General features: G+C 52.4%; 9 protein-coding genes and 1 non-coding gene across 10 annotated transcripts; 4 read left to right on the forward strand and 6 right to left on the reverse strand.

Moving 5' to 3' along the window:
• Positions 1 to 431: 431 nt before the first annotated feature.
• On the reverse strand, positions 432 to 2,204 carry BO66DRAFT_329522 (uncharacterized protein; the record flags this gene model as incomplete). The annotated part of the gene is made up of 4 exons (XM_025644027.1): positions 432 to 1,090; positions 1,144 to 1,356; positions 1,400 to 1,863; positions 1,924 to 2,204. Coding segments are annotated over 4 exons (1,617 nt in total), but the record flags the coding sequence as incomplete, so codon positions are not given.
• A 725-nt stretch (positions 2,205 to 2,929) lies between these two features.
• BO66DRAFT_329362 (MFS general substrate transporter) lies at positions 2,930 to 4,664 on the reverse strand (the record flags this gene model as incomplete). Its single annotated transcript, XM_025644016.1, has 4 exons — positions 2,930 to 3,102; positions 3,166 to 3,330; positions 3,442 to 3,961; positions 4,008 to 4,664. 4 exons carry the CDS (start codon positions 4,662 to 4,664, stop codon positions 2,930 to 2,932), a joined length of 1,515 nt encoding a protein of 504 aa, XP_025501092.1.
• A 397-nt stretch (positions 4,665 to 5,061) lies between these two features.
• On the forward strand, positions 5,062 to 6,246 carry BO66DRAFT_458083 (PQQ repeat-containing enzyme; the record flags this gene model as incomplete). The annotated part of the gene is made up of 1 exon (XM_025652195.1): positions 5,062 to 6,246. The coding sequence occupies one exon, from the start codon at positions 5,062 to 5,064 to the stop codon at positions 6,244 to 6,246; it is 1,185 nt and encodes a 394-aa protein (XP_025501093.1).
• A 279-nt stretch (positions 6,247 to 6,525) lies between these two features.
• BO66DRAFT_379578 (uncharacterized protein) lies at positions 6,526 to 7,753 on the reverse strand. Its single transcript, XM_025645860.1, has 2 exons — positions 7,270 to 7,753; positions 6,526 to 7,203 (listed from the first exon to the last, which is right to left on the reverse strand). Exons 1-2 carry the CDS (start codon positions 7,392 to 7,394, stop codon positions 6,861 to 6,863), a joined length of 468 nt encoding a protein of 155 aa, XP_025501094.1. The 5' UTR covers positions 7,395 to 7,753; the 3' UTR covers positions 6,526 to 6,860.
• A 1,083-nt stretch (positions 7,754 to 8,836) lies between these two features.
• BO66DRAFT_t242 lies at positions 8,837 to 8,909 on the forward strand. Its single transcript has one exon. It is a non-coding gene; the product is annotated as a tRNA-Thr (tRNA).
• A 450-nt stretch (positions 8,910 to 9,359) lies between these two features.
• Positions 9,360 to 10,687, forward strand: BO66DRAFT_329571 (uncharacterized protein; the record flags this gene model as incomplete). The annotated part of the gene is made up of 6 exons (XM_025644030.1): positions 9,360 to 9,541; positions 9,604 to 9,640; positions 9,699 to 9,726; positions 9,788 to 9,848; positions 9,901 to 10,132; positions 10,196 to 10,687. 6 exons carry the CDS (start codon positions 9,360 to 9,362, stop codon positions 10,685 to 10,687), a joined length of 1,032 nt encoding a protein of 343 aa, XP_025501095.1.
• Positions 10,688 to 10,704: 17 nt separating this feature from the next.
• Positions 10,705 to 11,749, forward strand: BO66DRAFT_158214 (uncharacterized protein). Its single transcript, XM_025642200.1, has one exon. It carries the CDS (start codon positions 10,997 to 10,999, stop codon positions 11,561 to 11,563), a length of 567 nt encoding a protein of 188 aa, XP_025501096.1. The 5' UTR covers positions 10,705 to 10,996; the 3' UTR covers positions 11,564 to 11,749.
• BO66DRAFT_158210 (uncharacterized protein) lies at positions 11,750 to 12,703 on the reverse strand. Its single transcript, XM_025642199.1, has one exon. It carries the CDS (start codon positions 12,581 to 12,583, stop codon positions 11,936 to 11,938), a length of 648 nt encoding a protein of 215 aa, XP_025501097.1. The 5' UTR covers positions 12,584 to 12,703; the 3' UTR covers positions 11,750 to 11,935.
• A 1,016-nt stretch (positions 12,704 to 13,719) lies between these two features.
• BO66DRAFT_441236 (uncharacterized protein) lies at positions 13,720 to 14,494 on the reverse strand (the record flags this gene model as incomplete). The annotated part of the gene is made up of 4 exons (XM_025651330.1): positions 13,720 to 13,837; positions 13,903 to 13,986; positions 14,062 to 14,127; positions 14,214 to 14,494. The coding sequence occupies 4 exons, from the start codon at positions 14,492 to 14,494 to the stop codon at positions 13,720 to 13,722; spliced, it is 549 nt and encodes a 182-aa protein (XP_025501098.1).
• Positions 14,495 to 15,129: 635 nt separating this feature from the next.
• On the reverse strand, positions 15,130 to 16,882 carry BO66DRAFT_403953 (uncharacterized protein; the record flags this gene model as incomplete). Its single annotated transcript, XM_025648901.1, has 4 exons — positions 15,130 to 15,795; positions 15,901 to 16,081; positions 16,224 to 16,380; positions 16,450 to 16,882. The coding sequence occupies 4 exons, from the start codon at positions 16,880 to 16,882 to the stop codon at positions 15,130 to 15,132; spliced, it is 1,437 nt and encodes a 478-aa protein (XP_025501099.1).
• Between the last annotated feature and the right edge of the window lie 41 nt (positions 16,883 to 16,923).

Below are 16,923 nucleotides of genomic sequence, written 5' to 3' on the forward strand. Positions count from 1 at the left end.
CTTGTCAGTTGGTAGGTTGTGTGGGGTTGGTTAGGTTTGGGTTGGATGGGGTGAGGTGGATTTATGTCCTGCGCTTATATACTTGGTACATGGTATTGATGTCGCCAGTGCTCAGGTGAAGACCTTCATCCTACAGAGAATCGCCTCGGAACTTGTGGAACAGAAAGAGTATCGGCGACAGGATTAGCCCTAACTTAGGGAGAAGTACCTCTTATTCATGATCCAGCAGTCATCCACCAGTAAAGCAAACAAAGCGAAAATGAGATTGCGTCAAAATTCTCAACCTCGAACTCTAGCAGACGCGATTCTCCGCTTCCTTTCTCCAAGATACACGGAGATAGGGCTGGAGCGGGAGGGAATTCTCCTTACATTTCACCTCAAGAAGCCTCCCCCACTCAGCAGAACGCCCATACACACGACGAAGGAGTCACCTACGTCGACGAATACAACTCCCCCTCCCACTGCGGCCACGACACCTCTGCCCCGCCCAGCCCCATGTCGAAAAGCTCCAGCCCGATGAACCCGGGATACGACAGCGCCGGAACATCATCCGAGAACAACCTGTCGTCGAGAAGCGGTTGCGCCAAGTCGGCGTCCACCTTCTCCTCTCCTCCCCCTCTCCTGGCGGTGATCGACGCCAGCACTCGCGAATGCGGTCGCAGTTTGGCGAACCGCGTAAACACAATATCACCTAGCATATATGCCGTGTGGTTTGTTGGAAGCCCAATCGACCGCAGCCAGTCGACGAGCTGCACCACCAGACCATCCAACGCGTCCAGATCGTGACCCGTGGCGCGCAGGTTCGCCTCGTAGGTGTGCACGAGGCGACAGAGAGTGAGCGCCGCGAACGTGACGAGGTGGTAGATCTGATCCGTCAGGTGGCGGGTTCGGTCGTCCGTGGTGTCGATCGCGAGGTCGATGATGTTTTTCGCGTGGGACAGCATTCCGGCGACGAGGGATGCGCTGGTGGTGGTGGTGGTGGTGGCCATGTTGTCGGATGACTCTTGAGATGAGGATTTCAGGCGGTTGCTGTGGGCGAGGAGGTGCGCGAAGTGGAAGCCCATGCGCAGGAACTGGGAGCGAGGTTGCGCTGAAAGCATGGTTAGAAACCGCAGAGTGGGGAAAGGAGGTGAAGGCAGATACCAAACAGTACGAGGAACTCTTGCTGCCAATTCGCTAGAGCGCGTTTCACGGCTTCGAGATCCGGTTGCGATCCGCAACACTTGCGGTAGATGATCCAGTACAGCTTGACCTCAGCGATCATTCGCGCTTCGTAGTTGGTGGTGCTGTCCGTTTGCATCAATCGTGCGCAGCGTTCGATGTCGACGTCGGTCAGTTGAGCCTGGCGGCGGGTGCCTACGCAGTATCTGAGAGACAGGTTAGTAAGGTAGGCGTGTACGAGCGACGAGGGGAGGGACATGCTGTAAGTGAGCCAGGCATAGGTGGTTCCAAAGGCACCATGCATCGACATGTTTTTGTACGGTCGGAAGAGCTGCGTCGGGTCGCATGACTTCCACAAAGTCCGGGCTGATCAATGCCTGCTGCAAAGCATAGCCGGTCAAAAGCCAGCTGTCAACACTCAGCGGCACTTGGCCGATGGTCGTCGACCACAGGCTCAAAATCAGAACCGCTTGGAAGAATGGCGTCGTCTGGGGCACCACGAGTAAGGAGGAGGTGACAAGGCGTTTTGCTTCTCGGAACAACTGAGGCGCGAGTCTGTCCGCAAGGTCTGGCGTGGTGTGTCTGACTGCAATTAGCAATACACTGCACGTAAGAAGCGACGATCGTCTGATCCGTGAGAGAAGGGCCGGTGTTGAGAGATCCTCTGGAAACTTCACCCATCTGCCGTAGTGGGTATGGAATCTGGTAGCTTAGTGTTAGCTAGCGGTGCCAGTTTAGGTATGATTGGGGATGCACACTCACAGTTCGACCAATGAGTGGGCGATAGACAATGAAACCAGCCCTGAAGATATCAGGTCGGCATACACTTCAGGATGAGCGTCGTTCTGCTCCGGTGAGCGTACGCCAGCGTCTAAGGCAGCCTCCCTGATGAGGAGCACAGGAGCTGGTTCACGCTCAATGATACTTTGTTCTGCCCTCCTCGGAGGGGTTTCTTCGTTGAACCGGCTAGCTAGGGCATCGATCTTGGCATCCAGACGGTCAACCAAACTCTCTACTGTTCTTTCCAGTCTGGCGATTCTGTGCTTACGGCTGTTAGCTCTTGACTATGCTCAAGATTGAATAAGCAGCATGGGCAAGAAGAACTAGAACCTCTCATCAACCGCACTCCGCTGATTAACCTCAGAAGCGACGGTGCTTGTGTTCTGAGTATGTTCCGACCGGCAATGAGTTGACGGGCTCGACCTGCAATTAGGGCTCGTCGGCTCGGGATCCAGCGAGCAAGGCTGCGCTAGCGTCGCGCAGCGAAGACAGCCGCTGCCGGGACCTTGCGATGGATAGCATCGTGTTTTGTTCTTGCGGCACGAAGTACACGCCTTTGAGGCCCTAGCTGACCGTACAGGAGGCATGGTTCGACCGAGTTTGAAGACACTGCGGTCGTCGGGGGCATCAGGTAACTTACACTCGAAAAGCTGATGGAGTGCTTATCTTATCGGGGAGTGGGCCAATGGCGAACTTTAGCGTGGAATGGGGTGATAGCAGGTCCAATGTGGTTTAGCGGCATTGATAAGGTACGCGAAGTTACCTTGCAACTGTACCTTGGCAGTTGTAGCATATCTTGTGCACTTCACTATGGCTTCGAGGGGTTGACCAGCACAAAGAGCCGCAAGTGAGTCTGACCAGCTAACCTTGCAAAGTAATGCAAATCGATAATTTAAATCAAATGCGAAGCCATGACTAATTATCTAGTATTCCAACAATTGATCGCCGGATAACTACATCCCCAGTTGTCCGCTCTGTATCACTTTTCTCATGGCTGATCCTCCTTTCGACTGGCATCGTAAGACCCTGCCTGCTCTCTTTCAGCCAGATTATCTTCCCAATCGAACACGCGGTAGAGCACTTTCCAAACCAAAATGATGACGGCGGCTCCGATGGCGCAAGAGGCGGCAATGATAAGCCCACGGGTATACCGCGGTGCATCTGTTTGGCTTTGTTAGCCTTGATGAACCATAAGAGCGCCACAAATAAATAACTGCAACATACCTTGCGTTCGAAACAACTGATTGCCTGGCAGATTTGCCAGCTGAATACTCATGACATACGCCGCCAGCGCCACTGGCCGCTTCCGCTCCGGCATCTTCGTCGTCAGCCAGGCGGCACTGATCGCTTGGGCGCAGCCCATCCCCATTTGGGTCCACACGACTCCCCCTGGTGCTTGCTATCAGTGCCTATTATAGGTGAAAGAAACACAAAAGCAGGAGGGGGAAAAGAAGAAAGTATATTCACAAGAAACAGGAGCACCGAGTGGGAAACACATACCATAGAGCAACCATTTCCCACTCGAATCCGGCGCCAACGCCAACCACAACAGCCCCGCCGCACCCCAGAGGTATCCGACGGCAATGTGGACCCCACGCTCCTGCGACCGGTCGCTGCTAAGCGCCAATATAACGGACAAGAGTAATGCGCCAGCGCTGCCGACAGAGTTGAGGCCGTTGGCTTGCAGACTGGTAAAGCCGAGACTCTTGATGATAGAGGGGGCGTAGGTGTTCATTGGAGAGATCATCAACATCGACAAGAATGCGGCGGCCAGGTGTCCGTAGAGGCGCCAGTCGGTGAAGGTGCTGCACACGTCAGAGAGTGTGATAGACTGCCGCTGGTGATGCCCTTGTGCTCGTTGTGCCGTGGTGCGGTCGCCGTTGAGAACCCGGGTTATCAGGATAGAGGCCTCGCGGGGGGTGAAGATGTTATATGATCGGCGGAAGAAGGTCTTGGGGCGAATGGGGCTGTGTGGGAGGTACAGATACGCCACAATACCGAGAAAGCAGGTAAGGAGGCCCTCTGATTGTTTGTCAGTTGAATTGTGTGGGAAGTCGATCTCGAACGAAGAACTCACCGATCAAGAAAAGCCACTGCCATCCCTGAAGCCCGGATCGACCGCCTAGGGAGAGAAGTCCGACTGAAATAGGACCGCCTAGAATGCCAGCAAAGCTATTTGAGGCCCAGAATATCGCGTATCGTAGCGCAAGCTCCTGGTGGGTATAGTACTGTGAGATGTAGAGGGCGAACCCGGGGATATACCCGCCTTCGAGGGCTCCGATGAAGAATCGGGCGGCGATCAGCCCCGACGCATTCTTGATGAAGATCTGGGACCATGTGGCGACGCCCCAGACGAACATGGTGATAGGTAAGAATCTTTCGGGGCCTATGTATCGACTGATAACGTTGAAAGGCAACTCGGTAATGATGAATCCCACGGTGAACAGGGTCTGGGCCATATTGATCGCCGAATTGCTCACATGAATATCAACGCGCAGCGTATCTGTCAAAGCATTGCCGATGTTCGTGCGGTCGAACTGCAAGAAGCAGAAGCAGACCACGATGAAAGGTAGAATGTACAAGTCGACCTTCATCTTGGCCTTGCGGGTTTCACCAGCTGTGGGTTGGAGATTCGGGTCATACCCCGGGATGTTGATAAGGTCATCGATGTGTCCGTCTGGCTCATGGAAGTAGGTGTCCTTTGGCTCAGGCACTACCGACATTGACTTGGTTGAGGCAGTCATATTGGCTTTGTATATCAGGTGGGAGATAGCAGGGCTTCACCACCTGCTTCGGACGAGATCCCTCCATTTTTATCCTTTACTGGTTGTCCAGCACTGATTCGATACCTGCACGGGATAGGTTGGTAGATGAGGTGATAAAGCCATGTTCTGATATCAGAATAAGTATCACTGTAGCAGAAGTGCGGAGGGATCCGATGCCGGCGGGATGCCGCCGGCAAGCCGCCGGCCCGCGGCATCTCGTTTGCATAGGCAGACAACAGAGTCAACCCCTGCCACTTTCATTTAAGAAGTCGAATCTTTTTTTTTTAGCTTTGTCTGCTGTGAATCACTGCTTTTATTAAGACACTTTCACAGCCTCATCCTTTTTTACCCTGCAATGGAGCAAAATACCCTGAAGAGACGAGGCGTTGGTCTCATTGGGGTCGACAAGCAACTATCCTTCGGAGGTTACACACTCTTCTGCCCTCTCACCAGCGATCGAGCGCACCTCATCGACATCGATGGCAAAGAAGTACACACCTGGAAGCTCCCTGGTCGAATCGGCCGACACGCGCGAATCCTCGCCAACGGCAACCTGGCCGTTAACACGCTTCGCCCCTCCCCAAACCAGACCACACACGACGGCGGCCCATTCCCCTTCCCCTTCTTCAACAAGTACGGCGGGGGCATCATGAGCGAGCTCGACCCCGAGGGCACCATCGTGCGCCAATTCATCGACCCCCTCGCCCACCACGACCAATATCACTACGGCGACGGGCGTCTGCTCTACACGAGCCTGGAACTGCTGTCCGCCACGCAAGCGGCACAGGTGCTCGGCGGCGTTGCCGGCAGCGAGATCGACGGCCGGACGTACGCGGACACAATCAACGAAGTCGACGCGACGGGCCAGCTCGTGTGGCAATGGAAGGTCTCGGAGCACCTGCTGCCCCGCGCGGCGGAGTTCCCCCTGCAACCGCACTACACCCGCGAGCACTATCCGCTCATCAACTCCGTCCTGCCCCTGCGCGATGGGCGGCACATCCTGGCCTCGCTGCGCTCCGTGTCCGCGGTGATCATCATCGACAAGGCCACCGGCGCCATCGTCTGGCACCTGGGCTCCGAGACCCTGGCGCAGCAGCACAACGCCACCGAGCTGGACAACGGCAACATCCTCATCTTCGACAACGGGGCCTTTCGCACCGGCGAGTCGATCACCTACTCCCGCGCCATCGAGGTCGACCGTGCCACGAAGCGGATCGTCTGGGAGTACCGCGATCGCTCGCAGCCCATCGCCTTCTTCACGCCGTTCATGGGCAGTGCCCAGCGGTTGGGGAACGGGAACACACTGCTGTGCGAGAGTGCCTTTGGGCGGGTATTTGAGGTCACGCGCGAGAGCGAGATCTGCTGGGAGTATGTTAACCCCCACTTCGCGCCGTATCCCGATGAGGTGACGGCGCGGTTGTTTTCGGGGGAGTCTAATGCCTTGTTTCGGGCGTATCGGTACGGATTGGAGGAGATTCCGTGGTTGAGGGCGAAGCTTGAGGGAAGCTTAGGTAGCGGCGACTGGAAAGGGGAACTATAAACAACGAACCGGAGCCTTGTTTGATACCATTGCCATCTGTTTGACTAGGCGATATAATGATAGCCAAGAAAGAAAAAAGAAAAAGGAACTATAACATCAACTCGTACCAAATCCAGACATCTCATTGATAAATGAATGATAGTCATGCCTTTATCCTGATTACAAGCGGCGTTTGTTTCGCCATTGGCTACGCTTACAGGGCATCAGAAGGCAGACGGTCGCTCTGGCACTTAGAACAGATAATGTATCTTTAAGGAAGCCTATGAAGAACCGCTGTGGAGAAGAAAGAGGAGAAGCCTTTTTGTGTCACCACGTACTCAACACTCGAACGACATGCACATTGGGCGCCAATAGATGGGATGATTAGGGTTGAGCACCTCACGGTCCTTATCCGCAGTGGGACTATTGGGGCTTCCTCTCTTCCACCATTTCTGTACACTCCTGCCCAGTAACCATAATGCACGTTCAAGTTCAGAAGAACCAGTAGGGTGTGTACCTAGATATGATTGGTGAATGATCGACAAGCAGGCCTATATACAGTATATTCTCAACGCGGAAGAATCCGACCATGTTCAACATTCTGTGCGACTCTACTTGTCAAGCCACAGCCACATCTAACAGTCACTCAGGACCACATCATCAAACAGGATATGCGCGGGGACCTCCTTCCCAGCGTCAATGCAGGAGCCGACGAAGTGCAGGGTCAAATCCCGCGCCGAGGGCTGGATGGATCCAGCCAGTTGGATCCACTCGTCGGCGTGCCAGATCAAGTCGGAGGCGATCGCACCCGCCTCGGGGTCCTCGCCGAGATATGCGCTCACTTCGCAGTGACCCGTGCTGGGGATGGGGTCGGCCACGCGGACCCAAAGGGTTAGGTCGTGCTCGTTCTCGTCATCGAGCCAGTACAAGTCCTGTGCGACGGAGACTTGGGGCACCTTGGCTGTGCCGGTGACATCGCTGAGGGTTATGAAGTGTTAGAATTGAATAGAACGGTCTTCAGGGGTGGGAGAGAGGGGTTGTTACAGGTAGTAGTTTCCGGCGTGTGCGATAGTGCCCTGCACAATGTTGGCGACGTTACCGGCGGAGGCGTACCATCCGTCGAGAGCACCGGTCTCAAAGCTCGGGTTGTTGATGACGTTGCAAGGCATTGTGTCTGCGTTGAGATTGTTTGAGAGGTGTGCTGGGTACTTGTTCTTCTGTTGAGGCTTGAGTTGATGGGGGTTAGATTTTGATGGGGGAGCAGGGCTTTATATAAGATGCAAGATACACCAACACCTGAGTTATGTTATATAGTATACTAAAGCATCATGGCCTCTGGCAAAAGATGTACTGCACAGGATTGGCGTTGGTTGGTCAAGTCTCATGTCTAACGTCTAAGCCCCCAAAAGATCTCCATCTTGTAGCTCGGATCTCGCCAATGATCTACCCATGTTGGTTCCTGCATCAGCACTAAGCTACTGTATAGAGATCACCTAGGACGAAGGAGTTTACGTCGTTTCCGAAAGTGGTAAGAATCGAGTTTTCTAGCAGATGAAAGATGGTTGCCTGACGAGCGGAGCCAACTCACTCGCCAAGAAGATAAGATGGACCCGACTCCACCATCTCCACAATTCTCCGGAGACCCTTCCCCAGTGGGTCTAGATTGCCAGGCATCAATCAAAAGCCACGATGGTAACTCGATCCTTCGGCAATGACTATCCGTCGAGATAGGTTGTCTGTTGCTCAATATTATGACAGTGTAGTAAGTTACTGCCAGGCAGCACCTTTTTCACCTATGACCCGTCATGTTCAGGGTTACATCCGCATGTCGATTCTTGTTCAGTTGTTGAACGGATCTGCCACTCATTCCTCCTACTTGGGAATCAGTCCATTGGAGACTTGGGAAGGTGCTAACATGCTTTAGAATTGGTATATGAGGTACATACTGTAGAATGAATAGCAGAAACCTTGGCATTGATCATACAAGACAAGCCAGCATTCGGTGAAGCCACGACGAGAGCCCCTACCCTGTAAGATGAACACAATCCCAGGCGCTTAAAGTGCAATATTGCTGTAGTAACCAGCCATGTCTCGAAGGCCCTTCATCAATTATCTCAGACTCGTATTTGGTCCCCTGGTATCAGCATTTACTTGCTGGTGGAGATTCGATGGGTTGACCCCTTTGCCAAAGGTTTGTCAGTGAATACAGTCCCCTACAACTATATTATAGATACAGGATTCATCAGTACCTCCTGTGTAGTGGGCACTTGTGGATGGTTCGGATTACCTTATAATCGAGCTCAGTGAGAATTGGCTGGGTGTGTCGGCCCGGTGCGCAAGGCGCAAACTTGATCGTAACCTAGAAAAATATATAGATTACCCCACCGCCCCTTCGAAACCACAAGCATAGAAAAGGGACGGTATTTCCAAGCCTTCATTTAAATAGTCCTGCTAGTAGTAGAGCTACGAGACACATAATGTAATCCAAGGAAGTCATGTCATACTGCCGATGCACTGTTAAGCCAGCGAGTGGTGTTAATAAAGGTCAAGTGAGATTGCTAGAGTATTTGACAAATATATTATGTAGCGTAAAGGTTACTTTAACAAAGAGGCTCCTATGGCTCAGTTGGTAGAGCGCATGACTAGTAATCATGAGGTCCGCGGTTCGAATCCGCGTGGGAGCACACCTGTTTCGTTTTTGTTGTCTTCTTCTCCGTTCCTGTGAATCAATCAGAAGGCACCTCACCTCAAACCCGTATCCTTTTCTTCATGATTTCTTCTTGACTGATACTTGGGCCCAAATGGCATCAGACAAAGGCGTGCAAGATGTGCATTTGCTGCAGTTCGTGTTGTATGTGCTCCTAAAGGTCATCGAGCCAGCCCTGCCGCGTCGGATCCCACCTATCGCATGTCACTTGCAAACGTGTCAAACAACCCTGAATACCGATTCGTTCCAGGCAGCCAGCCGTTTCTGCCTGGAATGCTGAGGACACATAGAGTCAAGTAAGAATTATGTATAAATCTATCAGCCTTTTCTTCCCGTTTTATGTCGCTTTTGTCCCTTTTTACATGTGAGGCCCCTCGTCAGCGAAACCAAAAAAAAAAAAAAATCATACCGCGCTCAAGCAGCAAGAATGGGAGAGTGGGATATCTACTGTGCGATTTGCGGGGCTCCTTTTTCCAGCCGGGTGGATATCGACCCGAAAGGAACCAAGCAAAATCACTACCGCTACGAGATCCTCAAAAACTCCAGCTTGAAATGGCTCGATGAAGTCCGTGCCCTGGGAATCAATGCGGACTCACCCGCAACCGATAGGTGCGCTGTGATTGCCATCCCCTCACCACCACCAAAACGACATGATTTCTTACCGATGCTAGATCATATCTAACTGGTCTCGGTTGTTACTCTGACATGGTAAGGCTACAATACCCATTCGAGACTCAGTCCAGTACCGGCTAACCTTCCAGATTAGGGGTGTATAGATGTTGCCATCGGAAATGGTAGCCCCCCCTTCGCCCACTGGCGACCAAGCTGGCTCCAGCTAATTCATGCTCTCCTCAGACCCCAACCTTGTCATGGAGCGCCCCGATCTGGAGCCTCAAGAGGAGATTAACCTAGTTGCGTAGGGTTACCGCGTTGACTTACCCTGACCCGCGCTAAATACCCATCAATAGATACCAGGATTATAACGACGAGGAGGCACCGCATGTCTTCCCTTTCCATTCCATCTGCTACGAGGATATCCTTCTGCGATGCGTTTGGAAAGTGTCCCGGCAGCTCCAACGCCAAGTTCTCTTCAATGCATTCAAAGCTCTGCATGATTGGGGCCACGTCAGGCTGAATGTGGACTACGGAGCGCCAAGTCCGCCAGAAGAACAATACTGGGAAGCTAACAAGGGCGAAGAGGTAAGTTACAGCTAACCCTGTGTAGGATCGTGCGTCAGAGACTATCGGCTAAGGTTTGTGGAGGTCCTGGTGGTGAATCCGGTCAAGATACCCGAATTGTATGCTCACCTCGGCCGGATCACAAAGTATCGCGGAATGAGTGATAAGACGGCGGCGAAGGCAGGCCCTCGGCAACATGAAGTCTTCAGTCGACTGCCAATTGAGCTTCGCCATGAGATCTTCAGAGCCCTGCCAGTTGGTTCGATCCTTTCTCTGAAGGCTGCTTCTGCAGTGATGCATGCGACCCCCTTGCCTGCCAGAGTCTGGAGGCGGAAGTTAGAATGCGAGGTGCCGTGGCTGTGGGAACTCGCGGACTGTGACGTTTTCCAATCTCAGGAGGTGGAATCTCAGGCTTCAGAGCTGTTGCTCAACATTGATTGTAGAAGTCGATACGCGGCTGAGAATGACGACTATGTCTTTGGGTTGGCTAACCGACGGAGGATCTGGGGTGTTTGCGAGCAGATCCGAAGTAAATACTTGGAATTGCTCGAAGGCGTGTCCGTGCTGGAAGGGTGATAATGCCGGTGTGGTGGCTTGGCTGAGACAAGGCCCTCAAGTCCTCGCTTGAATCCTAGCGTATCTTGAATTGAGCGCATATCCCATTAATTAGGTGGACTCTGGTTAGTCTGTTCGAATCGAGGCTGGGAGACGCAGTGGGTGCCCGGGACCCACATGGCGTACAAATGGACCCTGAAACCCCGGACCCAAACTCTCAACTGCGTACATCCTTCAGAAAGTGCAGCACGTCTCACTGTAGCATCGGGGTCATATGAACAGCCTCTCCTGGAAAATGAGCGTGCCGGAAGCCTGTCCGATTCATGGTGAATGGAAACTACCTCGCCGTTCACCACGAGAATAATCGGTTCATCTGGAAGGGTAGCATATTTCACCTCTCGACCGACGAGACCCGAATCTTCTACCATTAAAAAATGCATCGGACCGCGAGGCGCTTCACGTCCAGCTCGACCCGGAAGACGACCAAGTCACTCATATCATACTTTCAACACCACCACCGCCACCACCATCACCGAGAACCACAACGCAACGGACCCACCCTTGACTCCGCACCTCAGTGATCCCGAGCAAGTCTATATCTCTGCCGACGGAATACATCTCTACCAGCCCGATACCGGCTTCGTTCTTTATGCCATCAACGGCGGCTCCCGCATCTCCGGGGACACGCACAACCCCAGAGGCGAGCTGGCCTTCCGCGGCTGGTCATACAACTACGGCGCTCAATTCCAGCTGTCTCTCTGCCAGGGCAAGACCCGGATCCGCTCGAACGAGGGGGAATACCTTGTCGAATGGCGGATTACCTGGAGGGCGAATGCCTCGACCATACCATGCGGAGTGCGTGTGAGACGTGCGAGGAGTGGTATCGGCTCGGGTTGAGTGAAAGGGCTGATGTGATGCTGGTCCCGCGGGGTCTGCCGAGTATGTTTGTCTTGTGGGATAGAGATTGGTACTACGGGATCGATTGGCTGACGACGAGTTTTCTGCTGACGGACCGGGTGAGGACGATTGAGGAGGCGACCGTCTTTCAGTTTGTGGGGTGTGAGGTTTATGATGGTTCATACAGTGGGTGTTCACGGTCACTTAATGGTAAGTTATCGGCGGGTAGAGATCAAAGTGAAGGCTAGTACTTCTCCTACCTGGTCCCCGGCCCCGTGAAACAGTAACATGTACACCAACTATTACCGCATCTTGGGATGATTTCCAACAAAACAGAAAGCCATTGAACCATTTCCGACCGAAATGCCTCCCTCATTCTACCTTCTTCTCATCAGCCACCGCAGGAGCGGCAGTCGGACCCCCAAGCACCATCCTCAACGACTTCCAAGCCAGCCGCAAGATATAGAGCCCCAAGGTCGCCAGATTGACCCACACCAGAAGAACCCAGTAGAGCAGCGCGCGCGGGGGGATCGCCTTGACGATCTGCGTGGGGTCGACCCCGGTCTTGTCCTGGAAATCGGCCATCCTCGCCATCGCCGTGGACTCCAGTTCGCTGACGTCGGTCCCGTTCTTTGCGACGAGGGTATCGTTGTGGATAGCCGTGAAAAAGAAGCCGCCAACCAGCGTCACGATGAACATGCCGACGCACTTGAAGAGCAGCTCGTAGAGCCAGGAGAGGGTGAACAGGAGCAGGATGAGCGCGTTGCGCGGCGAGTGGCGGTGCGCGCTGGTGATGGTTTGCGCGACCGTGGGGGATCCAGCTCCGGCACCATTAGGCGGCTGCGATGCGATGAACAGACGGCAGACCAGAAAGGTGAGCAGGCTGGTGGGGACGATCAGGCCAATCAGGCTTTGGTCGGAGTTGAGCGCGTCCAGGGCCGTGAAGAATAAAGCGGTTAAAGTCCACGAGGTCAGGAATAACACCGCGATGGCCTTGGAGATGATTGGAAAAGTGGCCATTTGCGATTGGAGGTGTAGAGATTCAGGGTGTCGAAGTGGAAGCGACTGGAGATATTTTGGAGTGTTTTTCTTTTCTCTTCTTGTAAAAGGTAAAAGGGGCGCGATGTGGCCTTTTATTTTGGTGGGATCGGGTGGTGGTGGCGGGACGCTAAGGGTCCACACAAAGGATGCCTGGAAGACCCTCGCTTGGAGCCTAGACTAGATTGACTCCTAGTACGGAGTACTAATGTAGGATTACTACTAACTAGGTAGTAAGTCACTAGGTACTCAGTACGTTACTAGCCATTTTCCCTTTCCGCTCTAGACCCGACTTAGTGCCGCCGGTTGCTCCCCAAAGTACTGTACTTGTATAAGTTGGCATAGGCGAGCTATATAACTTTACAAAGGAATATATATGTATAATTTTATATATTACTCTAGCCTTGTTAGTCTACTGGTTCTTTCGGAGGTCTTCTAACGAGTAGGAGGGGGAGAAGAAGAGGTTGTAGAGGAGTTGGGTCTAAAATTTTGAAGGACAACAGGTCAATTGTGTGGGACCGAATTTGACCTACGGCGGATGAGCTACATACATGGCTCACTATCATCATAATCCTGGCAGACTGTCAAGGTACTCGTAGCTCATTTCAGAGCAGCATGTACTATAGTGTGATGGGCGTAATGAATACTCCCTTTCCCAACTCCGGTCGTTTAGTCAACGAAGATGCCTTTTCTTCACCTGCCTCAGGGTCCGGCTCTATCCCGCTCAATGTTGGGACTATTCCAGTTAACACATCGTCATTTGTCGGAGGTGAAAATAATCTGCGCCCTTCAAACATCCACGCAAGTGTCATCGCCAATGCCAAGCAGCCCATCACCAGAGCCGTGTAGTTCATATTGGAAGTGGTCACTGGATGGGACTGAGGGAGCTACACCCATTGTCAATAAATCGGGGCTACTGTACAAGGAAGTGGTTCTCTGGGATAGTCACAGGTATGAGACTTACGACGGAAACAACGACAACCAGGATTGAGTATAGCGCCGAAATGAGATAGATCGGGGTGGACCAGGCCCCAAAATTCCATCGATCACATTCGGGCAACAGTTGGCCTCTGGTGATGAGAAGAATAAGGGCCGGAGAGCCTGCAATAACTTGCCAATTAGCGCCCTTCATAGGTCGCTAGGGGTTTCAGAGCTGATGCCATACCGAATTTGATTATCATACAGGTAACTTGAGAGCCGACGAAAGCGTTGTAGGCGGAGCTGGAGAGGAGATAACTGGACTTTGTGTCAGATCGGGTATCTCACTGCACGACAGAGGGGCGTCTTCAAATGATACGCACATCAATCCCACCAGAGCGCAAATCAGGGACGGCAGGGTAATCGACCAAAATGGCAGATTGGAATTTAAGCAACGCTTGGCGAGCCTAGCCCAGAGTATCTTTTGTTAGGGGTCGAATGTCAAGTGACCTTTCTAACCTCAAAAATCCCGAAGAACCTACTGAGCATTCCAAAAAAGGCCACCGTCTCGGGCGAACGCAGAGCCCTGTCGGCTCATGGTTACCGCGCTGCCCAACGCCGAGGTGGCATTGTTGATAATCAAAATCAGACAAAACACGATGGCGGCGGCATTATAGAGAACCTTGATGCACACTGGGCAAAGGTCATCACCATGCAGATCACCGCGATATTGGAGCCGATGCTGTCCACATGGCGGTCAGATGCGAAAAACGACACGGCGCCAAACTCTCTCCGGCTGGCTAGGTGGGATTGTATATACAATCCGTAAAGAATGACCGGGACACCGCCGGCCGGTAACCCTACGACGATGATGAATGACAGAGTTCCAAAGACATTGAGGGTCAGCCACCCTAGACCGATCGCGCTCCAGAGACCAAATATATGGGGAGACTGTGTTTCAGGTTCTAGAGACATAGCGACGGGGGCTTGGTGAGTTCTGTTGGCAGATTTGCTTGAAGTTTGAAAGGATCATCACCTTATCTGTCTGCCTTTAAAGAGGAAAGTGCTATTTAGTTCCCTGGCTCACTACACCGAACTGAAAGGAGGCCGACATTCGGTATTGGCATCCTGCTCCCTATCAGAGATGATAAGATATCTTGATAGCATATTAGAGACAAGAAAGGAAAGGTTGAACTATGAAGCCTTTGCCACTGATAAGCAATCTATAAAAGTTCTATCGCAGGCCAATAAACATGGAGATGTCTTGACTTGGCTGGTCCGGGCGCATGTACGTGATTATTTGCTCAACTTACTGGAGATCTTATGTTGATAACGTGACCTGTGAAGTGACAATCTTCATTCATCTGTTCCTACTCGGGCGGTCATTATGTGTATAGGGAGTGAGCTCTATGGTCGGCCTCTGGACTCCTTTTAGATTGATCAGCGTTTTTGTATCGAGTTAATGTTACCCATAAAAGCGTGTTATGGGCGAGGAATGCTGAAAAGTAAGGCAGTGGAGGCCCGCAATTAGGCTTTTGAGCTTAGGGCATAAAGTGGCTACAATCTTCTCCATGGCAAGACTCACGGAAACATGAGAGATAATCAGCCCATCAAAGTAAAACGTTGATCTCCGCTCCTAGTTCCCTGATAACCTCCCTCCATTGCACTCTACCCTCGTGAGTGGCACTCGTCTGTTGCCATATGGCTCTCAGAATGGATATCACGGAAAGCGGTCCCTGAAATTCTAAAACGGTGTGCATTTCATTCAACTTCGCCTCAAACCTGGAGTGTGCTTGCTCGGTCCGAGCATGCAGGGCAATCATGAACACAGGGAACAAACAAGCCTGGAGCCAAGACAATTTATCCAGCGGCTCCATGGAAGCCTGCACCAAGTCCTTGATCAGGTCGTCATTGGGCCCGAGGGCATATATCTCGCTGTACACAAAGCACAGCATGCCCACCTTCCAGATGCAATTGAAGTGCTGAATTGAGCTGACGAATTCTTCAGGAACCGTGGATATATTCGGGTGCCATCCCTGGATCCTGTTGACCAAATCCGCGACCCGGGGCATCAACCGCAACATCTCGTCCTTTGATCCGGTAGCGCTGATCCGAGCCACAGCGAGGGAATAATCGGTCGCCTCGCGCAGGAAGAGATGCATCTGGTAGTCGGGTAAGTTGTCCCACCATTGACGCTGATGGGAGGCCATCTCTAGCCCTTCGGTGGAGCTGCCTCGAGATGGTACTATTGCCAGAACGAAAGGCGTGCCGTCAGTCTATCTGCAGTATTAAGCATAAAACTAGATTAGTAGGGCGAGACTCTCACATTCATCGATGCATTTAAGCTCGTTGAGAGTTTCCTCCGGTACCAAGCCTCTAACCAGGGTCTTGCCCATCGTAACTGCCCAGTTGTATTGAAGAAGGACACAATGCAGGCCGGTGAGGGTCTTGGTACTTGTTGAAGCCGAGAAAGCGATTTCCAACAGTCGACGACAGCCTATAAGCTTCGAGCTCCATGTCGCCAATCCGGTACCGATGATCTGAGGAGAGTTAATGCGTTTTCTGCATGACGGGAAGAAGACGGTATACATCAAAGACAACGGAGAGAAGGACAGTTACTCCCAGGCTCTATGCCTCATCTTGGCTTTTCAAGGCCTCGCGGAATGACTCTTGCATTGCCACGCGGTAGGGCTTGATGGCAAACCTGGGTAATCGTCCTTGCTTAGTGAGATGGAGTGCAGACGCTAGCATGATCGACTTCAATAGAGGTTCTGACTCCGTTGCAAGAGCCCCATATATTGTTCGATAGGGATTTTGGTCTTTTTTGACCGGGTACAGTCGCAAAGCAAGGGTCTCCATATCTAGAAAGGAAGAAAAAGGTCACCAAATCTTTCGGCAGATGGAGTCACGAAGGGGGGACTGAGACTCACAGTAGGTAAATAGATACTGGTCAAAAGGATCCTGAGGAATGGGTGGCAGGGCTGTCGACTCATTCATGAATAGGATGGAAGGGTCGAGAGTCGACATCTCCACTGAGTGCGCAGTATCTACAAAGCAGTCTCTTGCTACTTCAGCCACGGTGGGAGGCGTGAGGGCATTACGTTGCGCCTCAGGTTCAGCAGATACAATCCAGTCCAGATCTTCATCCCAGCGCGAATCGAGGTCCAGAAACAGAGAGTCGTCTATCAACTCAAAAGACGATTCCGAGTTCTCACCAATTTCCATGCTTTCCAATCCTGATGTGGCACTCGGTCGTGAGGCCCGCGGAATGACATCCACTTCGTGGTCAGCGGGTCGGTTTCTCTTCATCTTCGACACCATCTGCCCTTTCCGATTGCCACGGGCTGTAAAGTCGGTCAACATAATGCCATTTTATTCTGTTCTATTTCCAGACTCTTTCGCCG

This window comes from Aspergillus aculeatinus (genome assembly GCF_003184765.1).
Source record: "Aspergillus aculeatinus CBS 121060 unplaced genomic scaffold BO66scaffold_43, whole genome shotgun sequence".
In the NCBI taxonomy this organism is placed as follows: Eukaryota; Fungi; Ascomycota; class Eurotiomycetes; order Eurotiales; family Aspergillaceae; genus Aspergillus; species Aspergillus aculeatinus.